At 43.0% G+C, this 16,313-nt stretch overlaps 1 protein-coding gene across 25 annotated transcripts in view; it reads right to left on the bottom strand.

The window, feature by feature from the left end:
* Positions 1–16,313, bottom strand: part of LOC140684151 (uncharacterized) — an 80,513-nt gene that overhangs the window by 51,307 nt on the left and 12,893 nt on the right. For 17 of the 25 annotated variants that reach the window (XM_072929041.1, XM_072929031.1, XM_072929032.1 and 14 more), the window contains exons 2-3: positions 9,777–9,901; positions 3,888–4,009 (exon numbers count right to left, since the gene is read on the bottom strand). The exons of 3 other annotated variants lie outside the window; for them this stretch is intronic. In XM_072929041.1, the coding sequence (XP_072785142.1) occupies positions 3,888–4,009; positions 9,777–9,869 (215 nt within the window). In that variant the 5' untranslated portion in view covers positions 9,870–9,901. Of the gene's footprint in view, positions 1–3,887; positions 4,010–9,776; positions 9,902–10,958; positions 11,038–16,313 lie in introns of all 25 variants that reach the window. 5 more of the 25 variants (XR_012055950.1, XR_012055947.1, XM_072929050.1 and 2 more) reach the window with 2 other exon arrangements.

Here is a 16,313-nt window from a genome sequence, read left to right as displayed (position 1 = left end):
TCTGTAGGTAAAAATTGAGATTAAACACAGACCTGTTGGGTTTCAAAATTATAAAATAGACAACCCTGGCAATTTCCAAACTCTGCTGTTGTCAGGAGGTGACTCGTTAACTCTGACCCTCTCCTGGTCCTGATTTGATTTCTCCATGAACTGGCCCTTCCTGAGAACATGAAGGAGTTACAACAGAAAAGTCCTGTAGATCTCAGTCATGAACCTTTTATGGTCTTAAACATTTCACAATATTCATAAAACATTTAATAGACACTCTTAAAATTCAAGTTTCTCCACCTGGTCTTATCCGAGCTGCGCTTCTTTTGCGCTTCCGGACACACCCAGATCTGGGCTGCGTAATTTGGGGCAAATTCTGCCCAATTTTCCATCCCAACATCTCCACTGGGTTCTCCAGGAGCGTGTCCAGCTCCCGAGTGACAGAGGCACTCACCTGAGAGAGCACCAGGCTCAAGTGGAGGAACAAGGGGATGGGAAAGCGCCTGGGGGAGGGAGGTCAGGCGAAGGTTAATCGAAGGAAATGACAGTTTGATGGTATGCACGGCCCTGGAGATCACATGGGGGATTTGCTGGGGAAATATTTAACTGTTTTATCTCTATTTAGGAAGAAAGCAAAGTAAAGTGCACCAAAATGCAGAAGACACGGATGCCTCTTAGCCTGGCACGGGTGGGATGCAAAGATTCCAGCTGGGAGGCAGAGAGAGCCTAAAGGTGCCAATTCTTCACGGGGTTTTCACTTACATCAAACACTTCCCTCCCACAAAACACAGCACAGTGGCTGGGGAAATTCAATAAACCTCTCATTTACCTTGCTCCCATATTTATCCCAATATTTATTACTCTGCTCCCAAAACAGGTGCTGGCGGTAAGAAGGGAAACTTTGTGGAAGCCTCAAACTTATTTGTGTCTTGTAATAAACTTGCCTTGGCCACAGTCCTGCCTTATTTGCATTTCCTTTCCAACAATTTTCGTGCACTCAGATTTTTACTTTCAAGAGATCTCTCCAAACCTGATTTTGAGTATTTGTGAAGGTGGAAAGGGATTTTTAAAAACTATCTCCTCAAATATTTAATAATGAAATTTATTCTAGTATTTGTCCTCAATTAATTGGGGAATTAAACCAATATAACCTGACTGATCAATCACAAATACATAACACAGCCTGAATTCTGATTTCTATTATTGATTAATAAAAAAACCCCAATGAGTCACTGGAAAAATTTTGACAACTATTTTTTCTTCAGTCTTCCTACAGAATAAGAGGCAAAATTCATGGAGTGAATTATTAATTCTGAGTTATTCATCCAGCCCTACTAAAACCTAATCTGTTTCTTTTTTTTAAGCATCAAAAAGGTCTTTCAAACGGAGGTTGCAATAATGAAATATGGCAGCAGATCTTGAAACGTGCCCTTAGCCAGGCTGCAGATATGGAAAAGGTTACAGAACCAGAGTTATTAATCCCCATCACTCTGACAATTGATTTTGAACACAGTCTGTTGGAGTCTTTATAATGCAAGATCATAAATGTTCAGAACTAATTTATTGCTCTTTGTTCCACCTGGCAAAAACACACTGTCAGATTGAGTTGTGTTGATGCAAGGACGCAGATGAGGATTTAAGTTGTATTTTTATCCACATTTGTAAATTTGTTTGCCATGCCTGTGTGTGGTAAGAAGAAAAGGGTTTAGACACATTCATGAAGGAGTTAAAAATGTCTGCAAAGAAGCAAAACAGAGGTTATGCTCTCTTTCCTAAATGGGAAATGTTTGCACAAATAGTGGTACATTTGAAATTTAATAGTGAAAAGTTCTTATTTGAACTTGTCAGTATTGATATTTTTGGTTTGCACCCTGTTCCCTGATATCTCTCAGATTTCCATAAGTAAACATGTAAAAACATTTGCTTTATTCACATATTGACTTCCACACCAGGCAAGGAACACCAACGAGGGAGGTGCAGAACCTTCACTCCTACCTGGCTTTTTCCATTTTTTAATCAGTCTTTTCAAAGCCTGAACCTATTCCATTTATCCCAAAAATTCCTCAACTTGTCTTTTCTGTTTGCAGCGGTTTCCACCACTCCTGCCCATGCCAGGGAAGGGTCAATCCCAAAGAGGGACAAGTGAGGGAAGGAAGGGAGAAAGATCCCCTTTAAAGGGACATAAAACACTCATTTGTAAAGATTAAGGGTTTTTTAAGGATCAAAAAGAATACATTGCAAAAAAGCTTATTTTAATAATAAAATCCTGTCGCATAGACCAGGAATTCCAGAAAGGATGAATTACAAGGCTTCCAAAGGCCTACAGAAGCAGGGAACTGAAATACAAAAAGTAGAGAAGGGGAAGAAAAATGGAGGAATGTTTCCACATCAAAAATGCTCCTATCCCATCGTCTCCAAAGTATTTTTCCTCAGTAGAAAGACAAACTTGTAAAATTAGATTCTTTTCAAAATAACCACACAGTACTTCTTTAATAACACTTTTCCCTCTTACAAATTTTACAGTCCAAGAACATAAACTTCATCCTTCCATTATCTGGGGGTAGAATCATTTCATTGTCCTGGCAACTTTATTCCTTTTGAATTCTTAGTTTTACCACGATTATGAACTAGGAGAGCTGTGACTGCATGCTAAAACTGCTGCATTCAAGACTTGCAGGCATTTGTGTGATATTGAAATTAATTTCTAGTATAAAACAGTTAACAGAATAACCCTAGATAAAGGCAAATATAATATTAATTCCATTCTTTTTGTTGGCAATGTTGTAAAGTCCATTGCTCAAGTAAAGAGCACTTTGCTGAGCCACATACAAATTAATTTTAACATTCTTCTTCAAATAGGAATTTTAAAAGTCAAGTAAAGGCTGGAGTAGCTTTGAAACGTTTCAGTGATTGTTTTAATTACCTATCATAGAGCTGTGAGACTGCAGAGGGAGGGTGCAGAGGGAGGGGAGAACAACACCTGGCGTATTCACAATGGTTTTTCTGACATAAAGAAGAAAAAGTACTTTCCAAGCCCTCAGACCAACAAAAAGCTCAACAAAGTCAACACAGATTGGGGTTTGGTCAGTGTATTAATGTTGTGATTTTAGCCTGGACTTTGTGCTCTTATTCTGTCAATAACAACTTTCACTGTTAAATAAACCCACCAAATCTCCAAACATTAAATGTATGAATTCTGACAGCTTTAAACCTTGTTTTTCCACCCAAAGCTGATGCACACGTGGGGTTTCTTTCCAGGGTCTGGCTCTATAGCAAATAAAAGGTTTCTTTGCTTTTACCACAACTGCACAAAAAAACCTCTATTTTTTTGTCATCCCGACCCTAAATAGAATTGGAAACTGGAGGTTATTGGGACTCCTGCTGGCCTTTGACATCCAGCACCTCGGGAATCAGCAGTGCTGGGGGAAAAAAGCCCCCTCAGATGCAGAGTTGTCATCCCCACCCTCCATCTGTGGCCGTGCTGGGAGGAAGTGCTGACCCCATCATTCCACCGTAAACACTGCCGGAATCAACAACAACAAATCCAGAAATGAAAAAGGAAACGGCGTGTCAGGAGTCAGGTCAGCCCATTTTATTTGCACATGTGTCAGTAAAGATAGAAGGAATCGCTGAATTAAATTAAATCAAAGCAAACCTGCTAATTAAAACAGCTAAAATTATGTTTGTGAAGATGTGTGACTGGTTTCCTGCTTATCTGCAAATAAGCCTCCCCATAATATAAACATGTTTCCATCTCCACTTCATTTATAATAAGTCTTTAGGCAGATTGTAATTAGTATTTTGAGTTTCTAATAGAAGATCTATTGTGCTGCTGGAGCAATATTTTTCCTGACCATCAAAATACTGATTATTTCTGCATCAGTCTCAAGGGTTCTCACCTGTTCTTCTCATGCTGGTCAAAGTCTTGCATCCAATTTATCAGAATCAAATTGGGTATTTGTCTGAACACCATCATCTTCAGAACATACTGCTTGCAGTTAACCAATGTATTCAACTCCACCTACAAGCCAAACCAGAAATTATTATCAGTTCTGCTTGAATTTATCCTGCAGCTGGATTTTCATTCAAGATGTAAAGAATTATCATGATAGGGAATAGAAAAACTGAGTCAAACAGAAGTTTTGAATGTAAAAAAATGGTACAATTTACAAAAATCAACTTTTTGTTTCTGTTTTACTTATTCCCAAGTTTGCAGTGCATAATTTTATACAAACCCAATTACATAGCTCAGTGATTTACTGGCAAAGCTGGCCAGGAGAAAATTATCTGGCTTTAGCTAATGTGTGTGCCTATTTACAATCAAAACAAACCCAGAGAAAATTGCAAAATGGCCACAGAGAGAAAAAGAAAATAGTCACGTCAGAAATGCGCCAGAGGTGACACAGTTTGCAAGACGAAAAAAGTTCACCTTGTATTTATTATTTCACTGGATGAGCAACAAACTGTGGTTTTGGGTACAGATTCAGCCTCTCAGATCATGCACTATTTATTTATTTCAGTATTTACCTTGAAGCCTGGCTGGGGTCTCAGTGGGTTGGAAAGTGTGGTGTTTTCTTTTTGCCCTTTCCATCATTTTTTTAGGGATTACTTTGCACAGTTGTGTGGGCTCTGTTCACCAGGATTGCTCAGCTGTTAACAGCTCCCCTGGCTCTGAAAAGATTTTTGGATGCAGGTTTGGGATGCAGGGTTTGGGATGCAGATTTTGGATACAGGATTTGGGATGCAGGGCTTGGGATGCAGGTTTGGGATGCAGGGTGTGGATGCAGGTTTGTGATGCAGGTTTGGGATGCAGGTTTGGAAATGCAGGTTTGGGATGCAGATTTTGGATACAGGATTTGGGATGCAGGTTTGGGATGCAGGTTTGGGATGCAGATTTTGGATACAGGATTTGGGATGCAGGGTTTGGGATGCAGGTTTGGAAATGCAGGTTTGGGATGAAGATTTGGGGATGCAGGTTTGGGATGCAGGGTGTGGATGCAGGTTTTGGATACAGGATTTGGGATGCAGGTTTGGGATGCAGGTTTGGGATACAGGTTTGGGATGCAGGGCTCCAAGGCCACAGAGCTGTGTGCACATCCCAGTAATGGGAGCTGAGTAGATTTTGGGACCTTGGAGATGAAAATCATAACTAGCAACACTGCAACAACATCTGGGTGTTATTTATGCTGACAAATCCTGTGGGTTTTGTTGCTGAAACATTTCTGACCCAACACAGAATGCCTTGAGGGAAGCACAGGACCTTTTTTCATTTGTAGCAAGTGACATTTCTAAGACAAAAATATAAACCAAACCTTTACAGTTTTGGTTTTTTTTTTTTTTTTAATCACACCACAAATTATTTCAGATTATTATATTATTTTCCCTGGCACTTGGCTCAACTCTTCAGTCTGAGATTTTGCTGGATGTGGCCCAGAGTTCCTTTACTCACTCACCTCCAAGCAAGAGCTTCCTAAAAACACAGTAAATTGCAAATATGCTAAACCCCAAATTTTGCTGTAATTACATGTGCCAGCACTAAGTCCTGCATCAATAAGAAACCCCACTGATGTCAGCAGGACTTGTGACAACACAAGATTTCCCTCCCTACAGTACAGCTCTGAAACTGGATCGTGGGCGAGCACATTTGAGTTATGTGGATTATATGTGATTAAACAGATTTGGATTAAATCACAGCACTGGTCGTCTCCTCGAGAACACCCCGGTTGGACCACACTGATGTGCAGCAATCCAGGTGACCTTACAGAGTTTTACAACCCAGAGCAAACTCTGAACAACTTCAGGGAACAGGAATTTTTTTTTTAGATCTGCAAAGATCAGGTTGTAAAATGTAAGGAGTTAAAATGCTGCTGTCCTGAAGGTTTTTCATGCTTTAAAATTATCATTTGGGTGACAGAGAGAATTTTTTCTTGCAGGGGAAGCCAATCTCAATCTCAACTCCTTGAGCTCTGTTCCATTCACCAGGATGGAAAGCATGGCTGCCTGTGCCTTGTCCTAACTGCAGGAAAATTCAAATAAAGGAGAATAATGTCTGAATACAGAAATCCAGCAAAATGCCACCAAATCCTAGCTCGCCCTCCACTGCATCACTGCACTATCTCACTTAGTTTTTAAAATGTATCTCTGTGAAACCTTACTTTTTATTACTACATTCTTCATTTATCCCCAAAATAAAATCTATAATTGCTTATATAAATGCGCAATAGGATTAACCATAAACAATAGGAACTGATTTCTTCCTCTCTAGAGGATACAGCTGAGAGCAAAACTTGGTGAAATGACTCTCTACAGCAACTTCCAGCTCACCAGGGCTCAAGTTGAACTCTAAATACTTCACACAATTCCAATATTCTGGAATTCTTCAGTACTCAGCAGCCTGGGAGCATCTACCCTGTGGTTCTGATACACAGCCTCATATCTAAATTGGGGAACTTTTGGCAAATGCAGCCACAGAGGTCATGAGGGAGGGAACAAAAAAGGCCTGACGGATATAAAAAGACCCAGGTTGCCAAATTCGGAGGGTTTGGCAGAGTAACAGAGATAAAGGAATCAGCAGCACAGCTTTGCTGCACCGAGGCTTTCCCAGCTCCATGCAGAGCCCCGTGTCTGACTCCTTTGGATTAGGCAGCCCGGGAGTTCCTGGATCCATAGATAACATTGAAGGGGAAAAAGGAGAACGAGGGAAAAGTAATGGGAATACTCTTCTGAAGTTTGCTTCAAGTTATCCAGCAGCTCAAAGAGGTTTTTAGCCTAAGATACTTTATAAAATTTTCCAAAGGCTTGGAAAAGCTTGGGGGTGGGAAGCTGTTATATAATCCCTTAACACCTCCAAGAGTTTGTGCTTCTTTCTCTCCCACGTGGATGCTGTAGTAAACATTGTGCTCTGAACCTCTGGATTCACATTTGAGCTGCAGGACTTGGCTGAGGCAGCCAAGCTGTGCTGAAGCCACGGGTCTGGAAACTTCCTCCCCTTTAACATCCATCCTCTCCCACCCCGTCCTCTCCTCCACCAAGGACATTTTTAGTAAGATTGCTCTGCAGCTAATTACATTGCCATGGCATCCAAGTACCACACAGTCACGAGACCTTCTTCTTTTAACAGCCCTTGGCTTTGCAGAGGGGAGTTCATGGGGAAACATCCCTATATTTGGAGAGCTGAGGCGCCAGGTGAGAGCCTTTGCCCAGCACCCTGCGAGGGAGGCACTGCCCAGTGCCAGAGTGGCCAGGGTGCCAAAGCAGCTGCGTGGCCACCAACTCCACCAACAACTCCAAGAGGAAACCTTGAGTAAATAGAGCCAAACACCAGCTCACCAGCAGCAGCCTCAGAGCAGTGCCAGGCTCAGTGGTGGCTCTGGAGGAGCCCTGGTGTCCTGCTCTGCCCAGCAGGGAGGTGATGGGGCAGCCTGGCCCCGGGCAGAGCTCACCCTGCGCACAGACAGGGGATGCCCACGCTGAGCATCACAGCCTGTGGCTCTGTTTTCTCTGCACCAAGCAAATTCCTGTGGCAAACCTCAGGGAACCTGGACTTTTAACAGGGCCATCCTCAGCAGCCCTCTTGTCTGGGGCTGGGGTTGCACAGTGTGTTACCCACATGGTGCTCCCTGCCTCCGAGTTTCCTACAATGGTCTGAACTGAGACAACTTGTCAGGGTTTCCCTCGTGTCCTCACTCCTGTGACCTTGCCTGGAACTTGACTTGCCCCAGACAGCTCCTCTGATCCCTTTCAGCTCTTCAAGAACAGAGCACTGACTTGGAGATCTATTTTCCCCGTGCTATTCCTCTACTCAGAACTGAATTACTCTTCATTTCTAATTTCTCTCACCAGTTTCTCTCATCTGTTTCCATTTGCTTCCTCTAACAGATTCTTTAGTCACGTCAGTGCTACTGCAAGAGTTTGGTCATGACTTACTGCAGCCTGGTGTTTATTTGCCTATTCCTGCCATTAGATCAGATTAATCCTGTGTGTTATCTTTGGTGTCACCACCTCTCACCACTCTGATGTTCACATATTTCTTGCACGGCATTTTCACTCATAATGATTTGAAAAAATTATATAAATATATAAAATAATATATAAAAGAACCACAACAAAACCTGGAGCGAGGGGAAAGCACAGTCCAACCTCCAGGCACTCCACCAGCACAAGTTGTATGAGGGAAAGAGGCTCAAGCACAGCAGTTTGACAGGCTCCTAATTTATTCAATTAACAATAAACTCACAGTACTGCATCCTGAACCTGTCAGCCAGCTGAACTGAGACAACCAGCTGAATACTAAAATCTACTCTGCCACTCAACTACCTTGGAGCTGAGGGCTGCTAAAATGGAGAGTGGACCCAAAGTAGCCACGAGAAAAGGACTTGGGCCAAAGGTTTAACTCGCTAGAGAGCTCACAGAGGTGACAGAACTTGTTCCAACCTGTGCCAAAAAACTGTGGACATCACGTTGTCTGTCTGCTCTACATCACTCAACATGCAATACTTGCTGTGGCAGACAGATTAATTAATAGAGATAACAGAAACAGTAGTATATAATCATAAAAGAGAGAGCAGAAACCACAAAGGACTATAGCTTCCCTATGGCACAGCAGTGATTCTTTTTTTTAAGTGTCCAGTCCCTTTTCAACAGCATTTTTAGAGGAATAGCAGTCAGCCAGATACAGCCACGGATAATCAGTGGTGGATAAAGAAAACCCTTCTCCTGACAATCAGCATCTGCACTTTAAGCTGCAGAAGAAACAGCTGCCTCGCTGTTCATTAGAGAAGGGATTTGCCAAGCACCCTCCCTGGTGCTCTGTTATGCAAGGTAGCACGATGTGTGTTCTCTCCTTCCTCAGAGATGGAGCCTAAAAGCATCCGTATTTAGTCCTCCCATCCCCCTAAATCTTCTCCACAAAGGACACTGTCACCACCAAAGCTCTGCAACAAGGATCGTTTATATATCTGACAACCTTTAAACCCCCAAAGAAAGGCAGAGGGAAGCAGTAAAGCTCTCTGAAGAGCTCTTTGGTGGAACAAGCAGAATTATGAGCAGCAGGAGAAATATGAGTAATTAAGACAACAGTATATCTATATCTTACAGCTGACAGAGTGAAGCTGCAAGTTAGCTCTGGGCAAGATGTTAGCAGAGGAAAGAACTGAGCAGCCTGTTTCTAATGTTAGTGTTGAAAAGCCAGCCCAGGAAAAAGGCTAAAGGGACAATTTCATTAAAAAGAAGGAAGTAGGTTGGATTAAGAGAGCAGTTAGATGCAGACTTGTAACATTAAAGGAGCAGGTCAACAGCTCTCTGTCACAAGACAAGCAATCATTTGGGGAATCAGCCGATGTGCCACTCTTGCTGTGCTTAAAAGAAAACGCTCTCAAATTATCTATGGGTGGCTTATACAGAAAATTAATGCTGGGGAATTGCACCACGGCACAAAACAAAGCCCCGGGGTGCAGGGAGGCTGCAGGAGAGCAAAGCACAGCAAGGCAGGATGTTTGCCACCAAACAGCCCAAACCAGGGGCTGGTTTTAGGCAGTGGGCACTGAGCAGAGCCGGCGTGGTGGCCAGGACACAGCTCTGTCCTGCCTGTCCTGCACTGACCGGGCTGAGCCAGGGCTGGAACCACCCCAGGAAGGGCTGGAGCTGCTCCCACACCACAGCCCCTCTGCCAAGGGCTCCCAGCAGGCAGGACAGCCCTTTGTGGCTCCAGCAGCATGGTTTATAGCAGCCCCGGGGCTGTGTTTTCCATCTAGGATATATTAGTGAATTAGTGGAAAATTCGAGCTTACACAAATCACGGAGCCAATGCTCAGTTTGTCATGGCCAGGCAGCCTTTTCTCCAGGCTGAATCCACGAGGTGTGGGAAGAAACTGGGGCTGCATCCACGGGTCCTGAGCCACAGCTGGGTTTGGAGCTGGGAAGGGAAGTGCTGCAGATCAGAGGGGGACAAAACACCAAGAGCAGCTCCCTCATCCTCACAGATGAATTGTGTGGCTGGCAGAGTCACCTGGGGCTCACAGAGCAGGATGGGGATGTTGGGAAGGAACTCCCTCACCTCCCAGGCTCCATCTGCACAAAGCAGGAGATGGGAATTACCCCGAGTGCAATATTTGCACTGAGAAATGGCAGAGGGGCTGCTCCAGACTCCCATTATCATAAACAAGAGCAGCATTTACCCAAATGAGAAGAGCTGGAGCCAAGGCAGAGCCAAAGGGCACCAAACGAGGGTCACCAGCTGCAAGAGCTGCTGCCACCCAAGGAGAGGAGCTCCAGCCTGCAGCAGGGTGGGGACAGGGGAGCCTGGCAGGTGACAAAACCCCTGGCTGTGGGTATCAAGGGATTGTCCTGATGTGTCTCTTCCAACATTTAGGATGTCCCAGCTGGTTGAGCTCCTTCCTGCTGTGCCTTTATTTACACCTACAAGCCCCAACACCGCTCAAGCCCTATCAACACCACAAAAACTGATTTAGATAAAAATACACCTGGAATAGATGTTCCACAATGAAGCCCAGCACAGGTATTCCCTATCTATTTTCCTTCCCTGCTTCCTCATGGATCTTGCCATTCCTGACCACCCCATCACTTACTTGGTGTAAAGATCCTGAGGTGAAGGGTTTTCTTCCCACACACAATTCTCTGCCAATTTTTTCTCCTGTTTCCTACACAAACCTGCATATTTCAAACCACAAACTCTAATGACTCTTCAAAATACACGTTTAGATTCAGCCCATAAATCAAAACAGAAAGTTAAATCCTGCCTGGAAATTGAAATTCTCCTGTGTAGCTCCGTTCCATGCCCAAGGTGTCACAGTGCCTGTGAATTTCTGCCTCCTGCTTCAGCCACATCCTCACACTCATTGAGAGCACCAGAGGATGGAGCCCTTAAAAACCTCACAAATTTCTCACTTTCCCACAGGGAAAAAATGGTCTCCTGTCATTTTGATGACTTGCCAATGAGTTTATTTACTCACCCATCCCACAGAGCAATTGGAAATGCAGAAATGGTTAAAATCCCACCACAAGGTCAGGAACAGGTACCAAACTTTCTCCCTGTGCCAGGAAAAGACAATTGTGAGGCTGAAACTGCTCATCAGCTGCTCTTCCCATAAAGGTGAGCATCCTGACAATTCTTTGGGGTATATTGTTAGAAAGAGAGCTCAGAATTTCATGTTATTATCATATTATAGACAGCATTCCTTTGATAAAGGGTCAGAGATCAGGAAGACAAGAAAAATAAGGAAATAAAGCCCAGCAACAGACAGATCTTTAGCTGGCATAATTGGACACCCAAGTCCAAGGGAACTGTGTCCATTAGCAGGAGTGGGTGATCTGACCCATATGCTTTGCCACTTTTAAGTATAAAGATTAAAACAAGGCACCTAGCAGCAGAAATGGGTTACATTCCATTTCAGAGAGGCTTGGGTTGCCTAAAATTCCAGAGAAATTTCCAGCCTGCCATCATAAAGACTTCAAGGCTGTTTACCCAAACTTCTCAATAGCTCCTTCTAAAAAAGGATGATGAGCAACCATGTTGGGTAAGACAGATTTTTAATGTAATCTGTTTATAGTTTTAGAACAATTTCCAGAATAGAACATTTTTTTAAATGTCCTGAGCCTTTTGCATTCTCACTTTGATCATCTCCCATCACGTTATCGTTCAGAGCAGAACGTGATGGAGCCAGGCTAACGAAGCTGCCAGAAATGACATCAGAAAGCCAAGTGACCTGAAAAAAAAGTGCTCCATTTGAGCACCACGCTCTTCTCCAACATTTTCTTTTTTTATTTTAATACAATTTAATTAATCTTTTACTTTCACTGGATTTATCTTACTTGCATGAAAGCTCAGAGCTTGGTCTAAGAAAAAAAGTCCTATTGAAAACAAAAAAAAGCTTTATTTGACCAAGGGAAGGCTGTAGGAGGTCCTCAGATAACAATTCTTTTTGGAGTTGAACAGTTTCAGCAAGGACCACTTTCTGAGGAGGTTAACTCTAAATAATAATTGTGGATTTTCCAGCCTGTGGAAGGCAGAGATTGCTCTCTGACAGGGTTTATATTACTAACCTGATGCCAGCAGACAGCTGCAAAAATGAAGTGATATCAGTGATAAAAATATTCTTTCTCCGTGCAGGCAGGAGGAATTGCATGGAAGCAAAGGGCAAATCCCAGTGGCCTCTGTGCACACCAGATCCAACACATGAAGACAGGGCCTGGCTGACGTGGCACGGCTGATCCCTGCGCGTCCTCACTCACTGAGTGCTTGCTTTAAATATTTTTTTAACTCCTCACATTAAATTTCACAGAGATATCTTGCATTCCTTAGAAAAACTTTATCTGCACAAGATCATTTACTGCCCTTTAATTCAAGCTGTGTCAGAACTGGCAAATAACTTGGTTAAAAAATAAAACATCATAACGATGCCCCCACACACCCCCCCCCACCCCGCCTTCTATATGACGTAGAAATAGATAATTTCTAGTGCTAAAAGTGATTAAATTTGGTGCATTTCCAACTTGTATTTTAACAATGCATTACCTCCTGAATTGCTGCATAAATATTAATAGCCAGCCTGCTAAGGAACTTTTGCCCGTGGTGCCCTTGGAGAACCATAATCACGGCGAGGGGAGCGAAGGAGATGAGAGAGAGCCCTGAAGATGGAGGTTCTATCCCCATCTTCACAGAGCCACCCCGGGTCAGGCACTTTCCGTGCAGTCTCACAGATCAGCACTATCTCAAAGCCTCGACTTTGTCTGGTAGGAGATGAAAATCCTGCAGACATTAATCTGCCCCGTGCTCATCTGAAATGCAGCCACAAAAACCCCGCTGATGCCAACAAGAGCCGCACCGATTTTCCCCCAAATTAGCCAGACTTTATTTTTGACGTAGTGAGTGCTTTTAAATTTCATCTGCAGATGTTTGCTCCTCTAATCACCTCCAAAATGGGTGCATGGCATTTATCTACCTGCTTCTCCTCCCTCTGATATAATCTCATTAAAAGTCACAGTGGCTCCGGCTGCCATTTGAAAGAGGCCAAGTGCCCACAGATCCCCTGAAGTCATGCTCAGCCTTCATGAAAATTGGCCAATTATTTAGTTCCCTAAATATGGACTTTGGGGGCTGAAATTCAGAATATCCTCTTGGAAAACCTTTCTGGTCAGCCTTAAACCAGCTCTCTGAGAAGACAACATTTTGATTTTGTCACTCTAATACAAGAACACCACTCAAAACCTTAAAATACTGGCAGTAAAAGGCACAAGGAGAAAATATTTCTGCCTGCAAACATCAACTGCCCAGCTGTGTTTTGGAACACAGGTGGACTGTGCTAAGGGTTAAGTTAATTTAACTTTCACCAAGTTAGAAAGCTCTGAAAGTTTAATCACAAATGAGCTCCAGTGGGCAGTTTGGTAGATCCCAGACAAATGTTCTCATTTTTATTCTTTATAGGCACTGCTCAAATCCTCATAAACCATATTTAAGGAGGGAGAAATTTCATGAGGGGAGGGAGCTGTTTTATATGACAGAATAAGAGAAAAAGGCAACTTACAGTTTTAAAATTTAAATCCAGCCAAATTACCAGAAATGCTGCTGGAAACAGAACGCTGAGAATTCATTATTTTGTTTCAAAGTTAGTTTATCATAAATCTGCCCTCTGACACGTAATAACTAGTAACATTTCGAAGGTTATTTGATAGTAAGTTCAACAGTGTAGGTGACTGAACATGTGAGCTGCATGATAATGAGTCCCAGGGGAAATCAGGCTTTAGGATGCAGGGTGAAGCATCCCTAGGCTTGTATTCAAATGGAAAAAACATATTCAAAAGTTTATTGTTTATCTCCTAAGAACATCAAATAATACACAGGCCTTTGAATCAAATGCATAAAGCACACTGGAGGACTATTTGCTGGGGGAAAAATGCCTGATTTGATCCAGATTCAAAAAAACTAATAGCTTGTACACTGAAATGCACAGAGTGGTTTTGATATAAAAAGTGGAGGGGAGTTTTTGGGTTTGTTCTTTTGCAGAACTGAGAGGCACAGCCAGTCAATTTGCTGCTGCAGCAGCTCCTGGAAGGGGAGCTCGACAGCTTTAAACCCAGTTGTTCTCAAATCCTCTGCCTTTCGGTACAATAGAGTCCCTTAAGTGTGACAAATACAAATTGCTCTGCTCGGCCTGAATTTCATCTCCAAAATACAGTGGCGGTAATTGATTAATTTGTAGTGTACAAACTAATTTGAAGCCAATACTGAAAGTGAAAGGGTTTGTTTCTCAGCAGGGAGGTGGGGTGCAAGCACCCCGCTCTGCCAGGAGGATGCAGTCCCACCTCTCAGCTCGTTAAGATCTTACCTAATGAATCCTGTGCTGCCTTTATCAAAGTCAGGGGTAGTTTGGGCATTGGCTGTGCTGGAAGAGCACGTGAGACAGAACTTTTTTATTTATAAGCCCTCTGCGTGGCAAATGGCGAGGGCAGGGACATTCCAAGCCCGTAACCACGCAGCCACTGGCACCCTGCCACCCCTCTGGGAGCAGGGATGGAGGGATGGGCACGGAGCATCCATCAGCTCCTGCCCCCTGGGCACCATCCATCCCCAGCCACTCATCACTGCTCACCTCCAGCAGGGCTTCCACGGCAGGGAAAGCTTCTGGAGGAGGCATGGTGTTTAAGGATCACTGGGTGTGGATATCTCAAGTGCTGGGTTTTCATCTCCAGGGAAACATCTGCCTCATTAAAAGCCATCAAACAGGACTCCTGCTGTTCAGGTGCACAGCCATACCTATCTGCCTTGGAGAATTACAGAGGGGCTGAGGTTGGCAAAGACCTTTAGGATCATCCTTTTATAGCTACACAGTCCCCTCTGCATCATAGGCTGTTATTTCATAGTTTGGAAATTCAGAACAGAATTAGACCTTAATTTCAAGGTCTCTTTCAATAATTTTTCCAAACATCTTTTTAGCTTGTCCTCCTTTTTTTAACTCATTGCTTAAATCGTTATATACCATGTGCTTGAAAAGTGAAAAGTTACACAACATCTCTCTTACTCAACATCACCCTATCAGTCCTAACTCTTAATATTATGATTACTTTTTTCAGAGATGCTACTGGCAGAGCTTTCCTGACACGCCACAAATCCTAATTATCATCAAAACTCTAAATTCTATGTTAATGAATATCAGAGGTTGAAATGCTCTTATCTTGACAAGTTCTAAAATATACACTGAATGTTTGTTTATTCATTTCCTATATCAGTATATATTCCCAGACCTTAACTTTGGGAAAACAACAGCATTTAAATAGGCAAAGGCAAAGATAAATAAAACCAAGCAAACAGGCAATAACTCTGTCTAAAATGCTTTTTACTATATTTAAGAAGGAATTACCACAGAGGAGATGATTGAACCCTAAGCTACCACGTCTTAAAGAAAATAGATTTAGATGGAGAACTTTTTTGGTTCATTCCTTGAAACATAATCTTACCCACTGTCCCACTTTTCCTAATGTTTTCACATGGAAGGTGCACTGAGGAAATTAAAATAAGACCCAAAAAAAGAGCCCCAGAGCTGTTAAAATGAAAATTAAATAAGAATGGGCTGAACCAGATCAACCTCAAACTTTGGCTTTCATTCCAGAAAAGAGTTAAAAATGCCCTTTGGAGCTGGAGCAAGCCCTGCCCAGTGCTGGGATATTAAAGTGTGCATAAATCAGGGGCTCATTTTCCTATCAGGCGTTAAAGCTCCCGCTCCGTTATCGGAGGCATCCGCGGATCCACGCCGAGCGCCTCGGCTCGGGCTCCGGCCTCTGTGTGGTCTTTCAGAACTGTCGTTATCAGCTTTCTGTTTATTATTGTGCTCAGTTTAAAGGGAATTTGCCAAGTGATCCCTGGACTCCAATCTTTAGGCCTGTTGTCAGGACAAATTAATTTCTGTGGAAACCCACTGTGCCTCAGATACCATCTAGGAAATGTAGGATTAATGGAGTCCCTGTACAACACGCTTTGTAGTGCGCTGCTGGGGGAGGGGAGCGGGGCTGCCGAGGCAGGAATCACACAAATAAAGCCCCTGCACTTTGGGGGACTTTGGGGGGACTTCATCTTTTTTTACTCCATCTCACATCGGTAATATTTGAAATAAAGCCCAGTCGTTGAAAGGAACGGGCAACTTTTAACAAAAAAAGCAGTGAATGGAAACTCACAGCTGCCAAAGATGAGGGACCTGAGGTCTAATTATCAATATTTGATATTTTACCCGCTCAAGCCAATCTCATCAGTAGGAAAAACAGGATATTAAAAGAAACAGTCTCCTGTGAATCTTACTAGAAAATAATGAAACTCT

This window comes from Taeniopygia guttata, chromosome 4A (genome assembly GCF_048771995.1).
Source record: "Taeniopygia guttata chromosome 4A, bTaeGut7.mat, whole genome shotgun sequence".
Taxonomy (NCBI): Eukaryota; Metazoa; Chordata; class Aves; order Passeriformes; family Estrildidae; genus Taeniopygia; species Taeniopygia guttata.
This window is presented reverse-complemented; position numbering and strand designations above follow the sequence as displayed.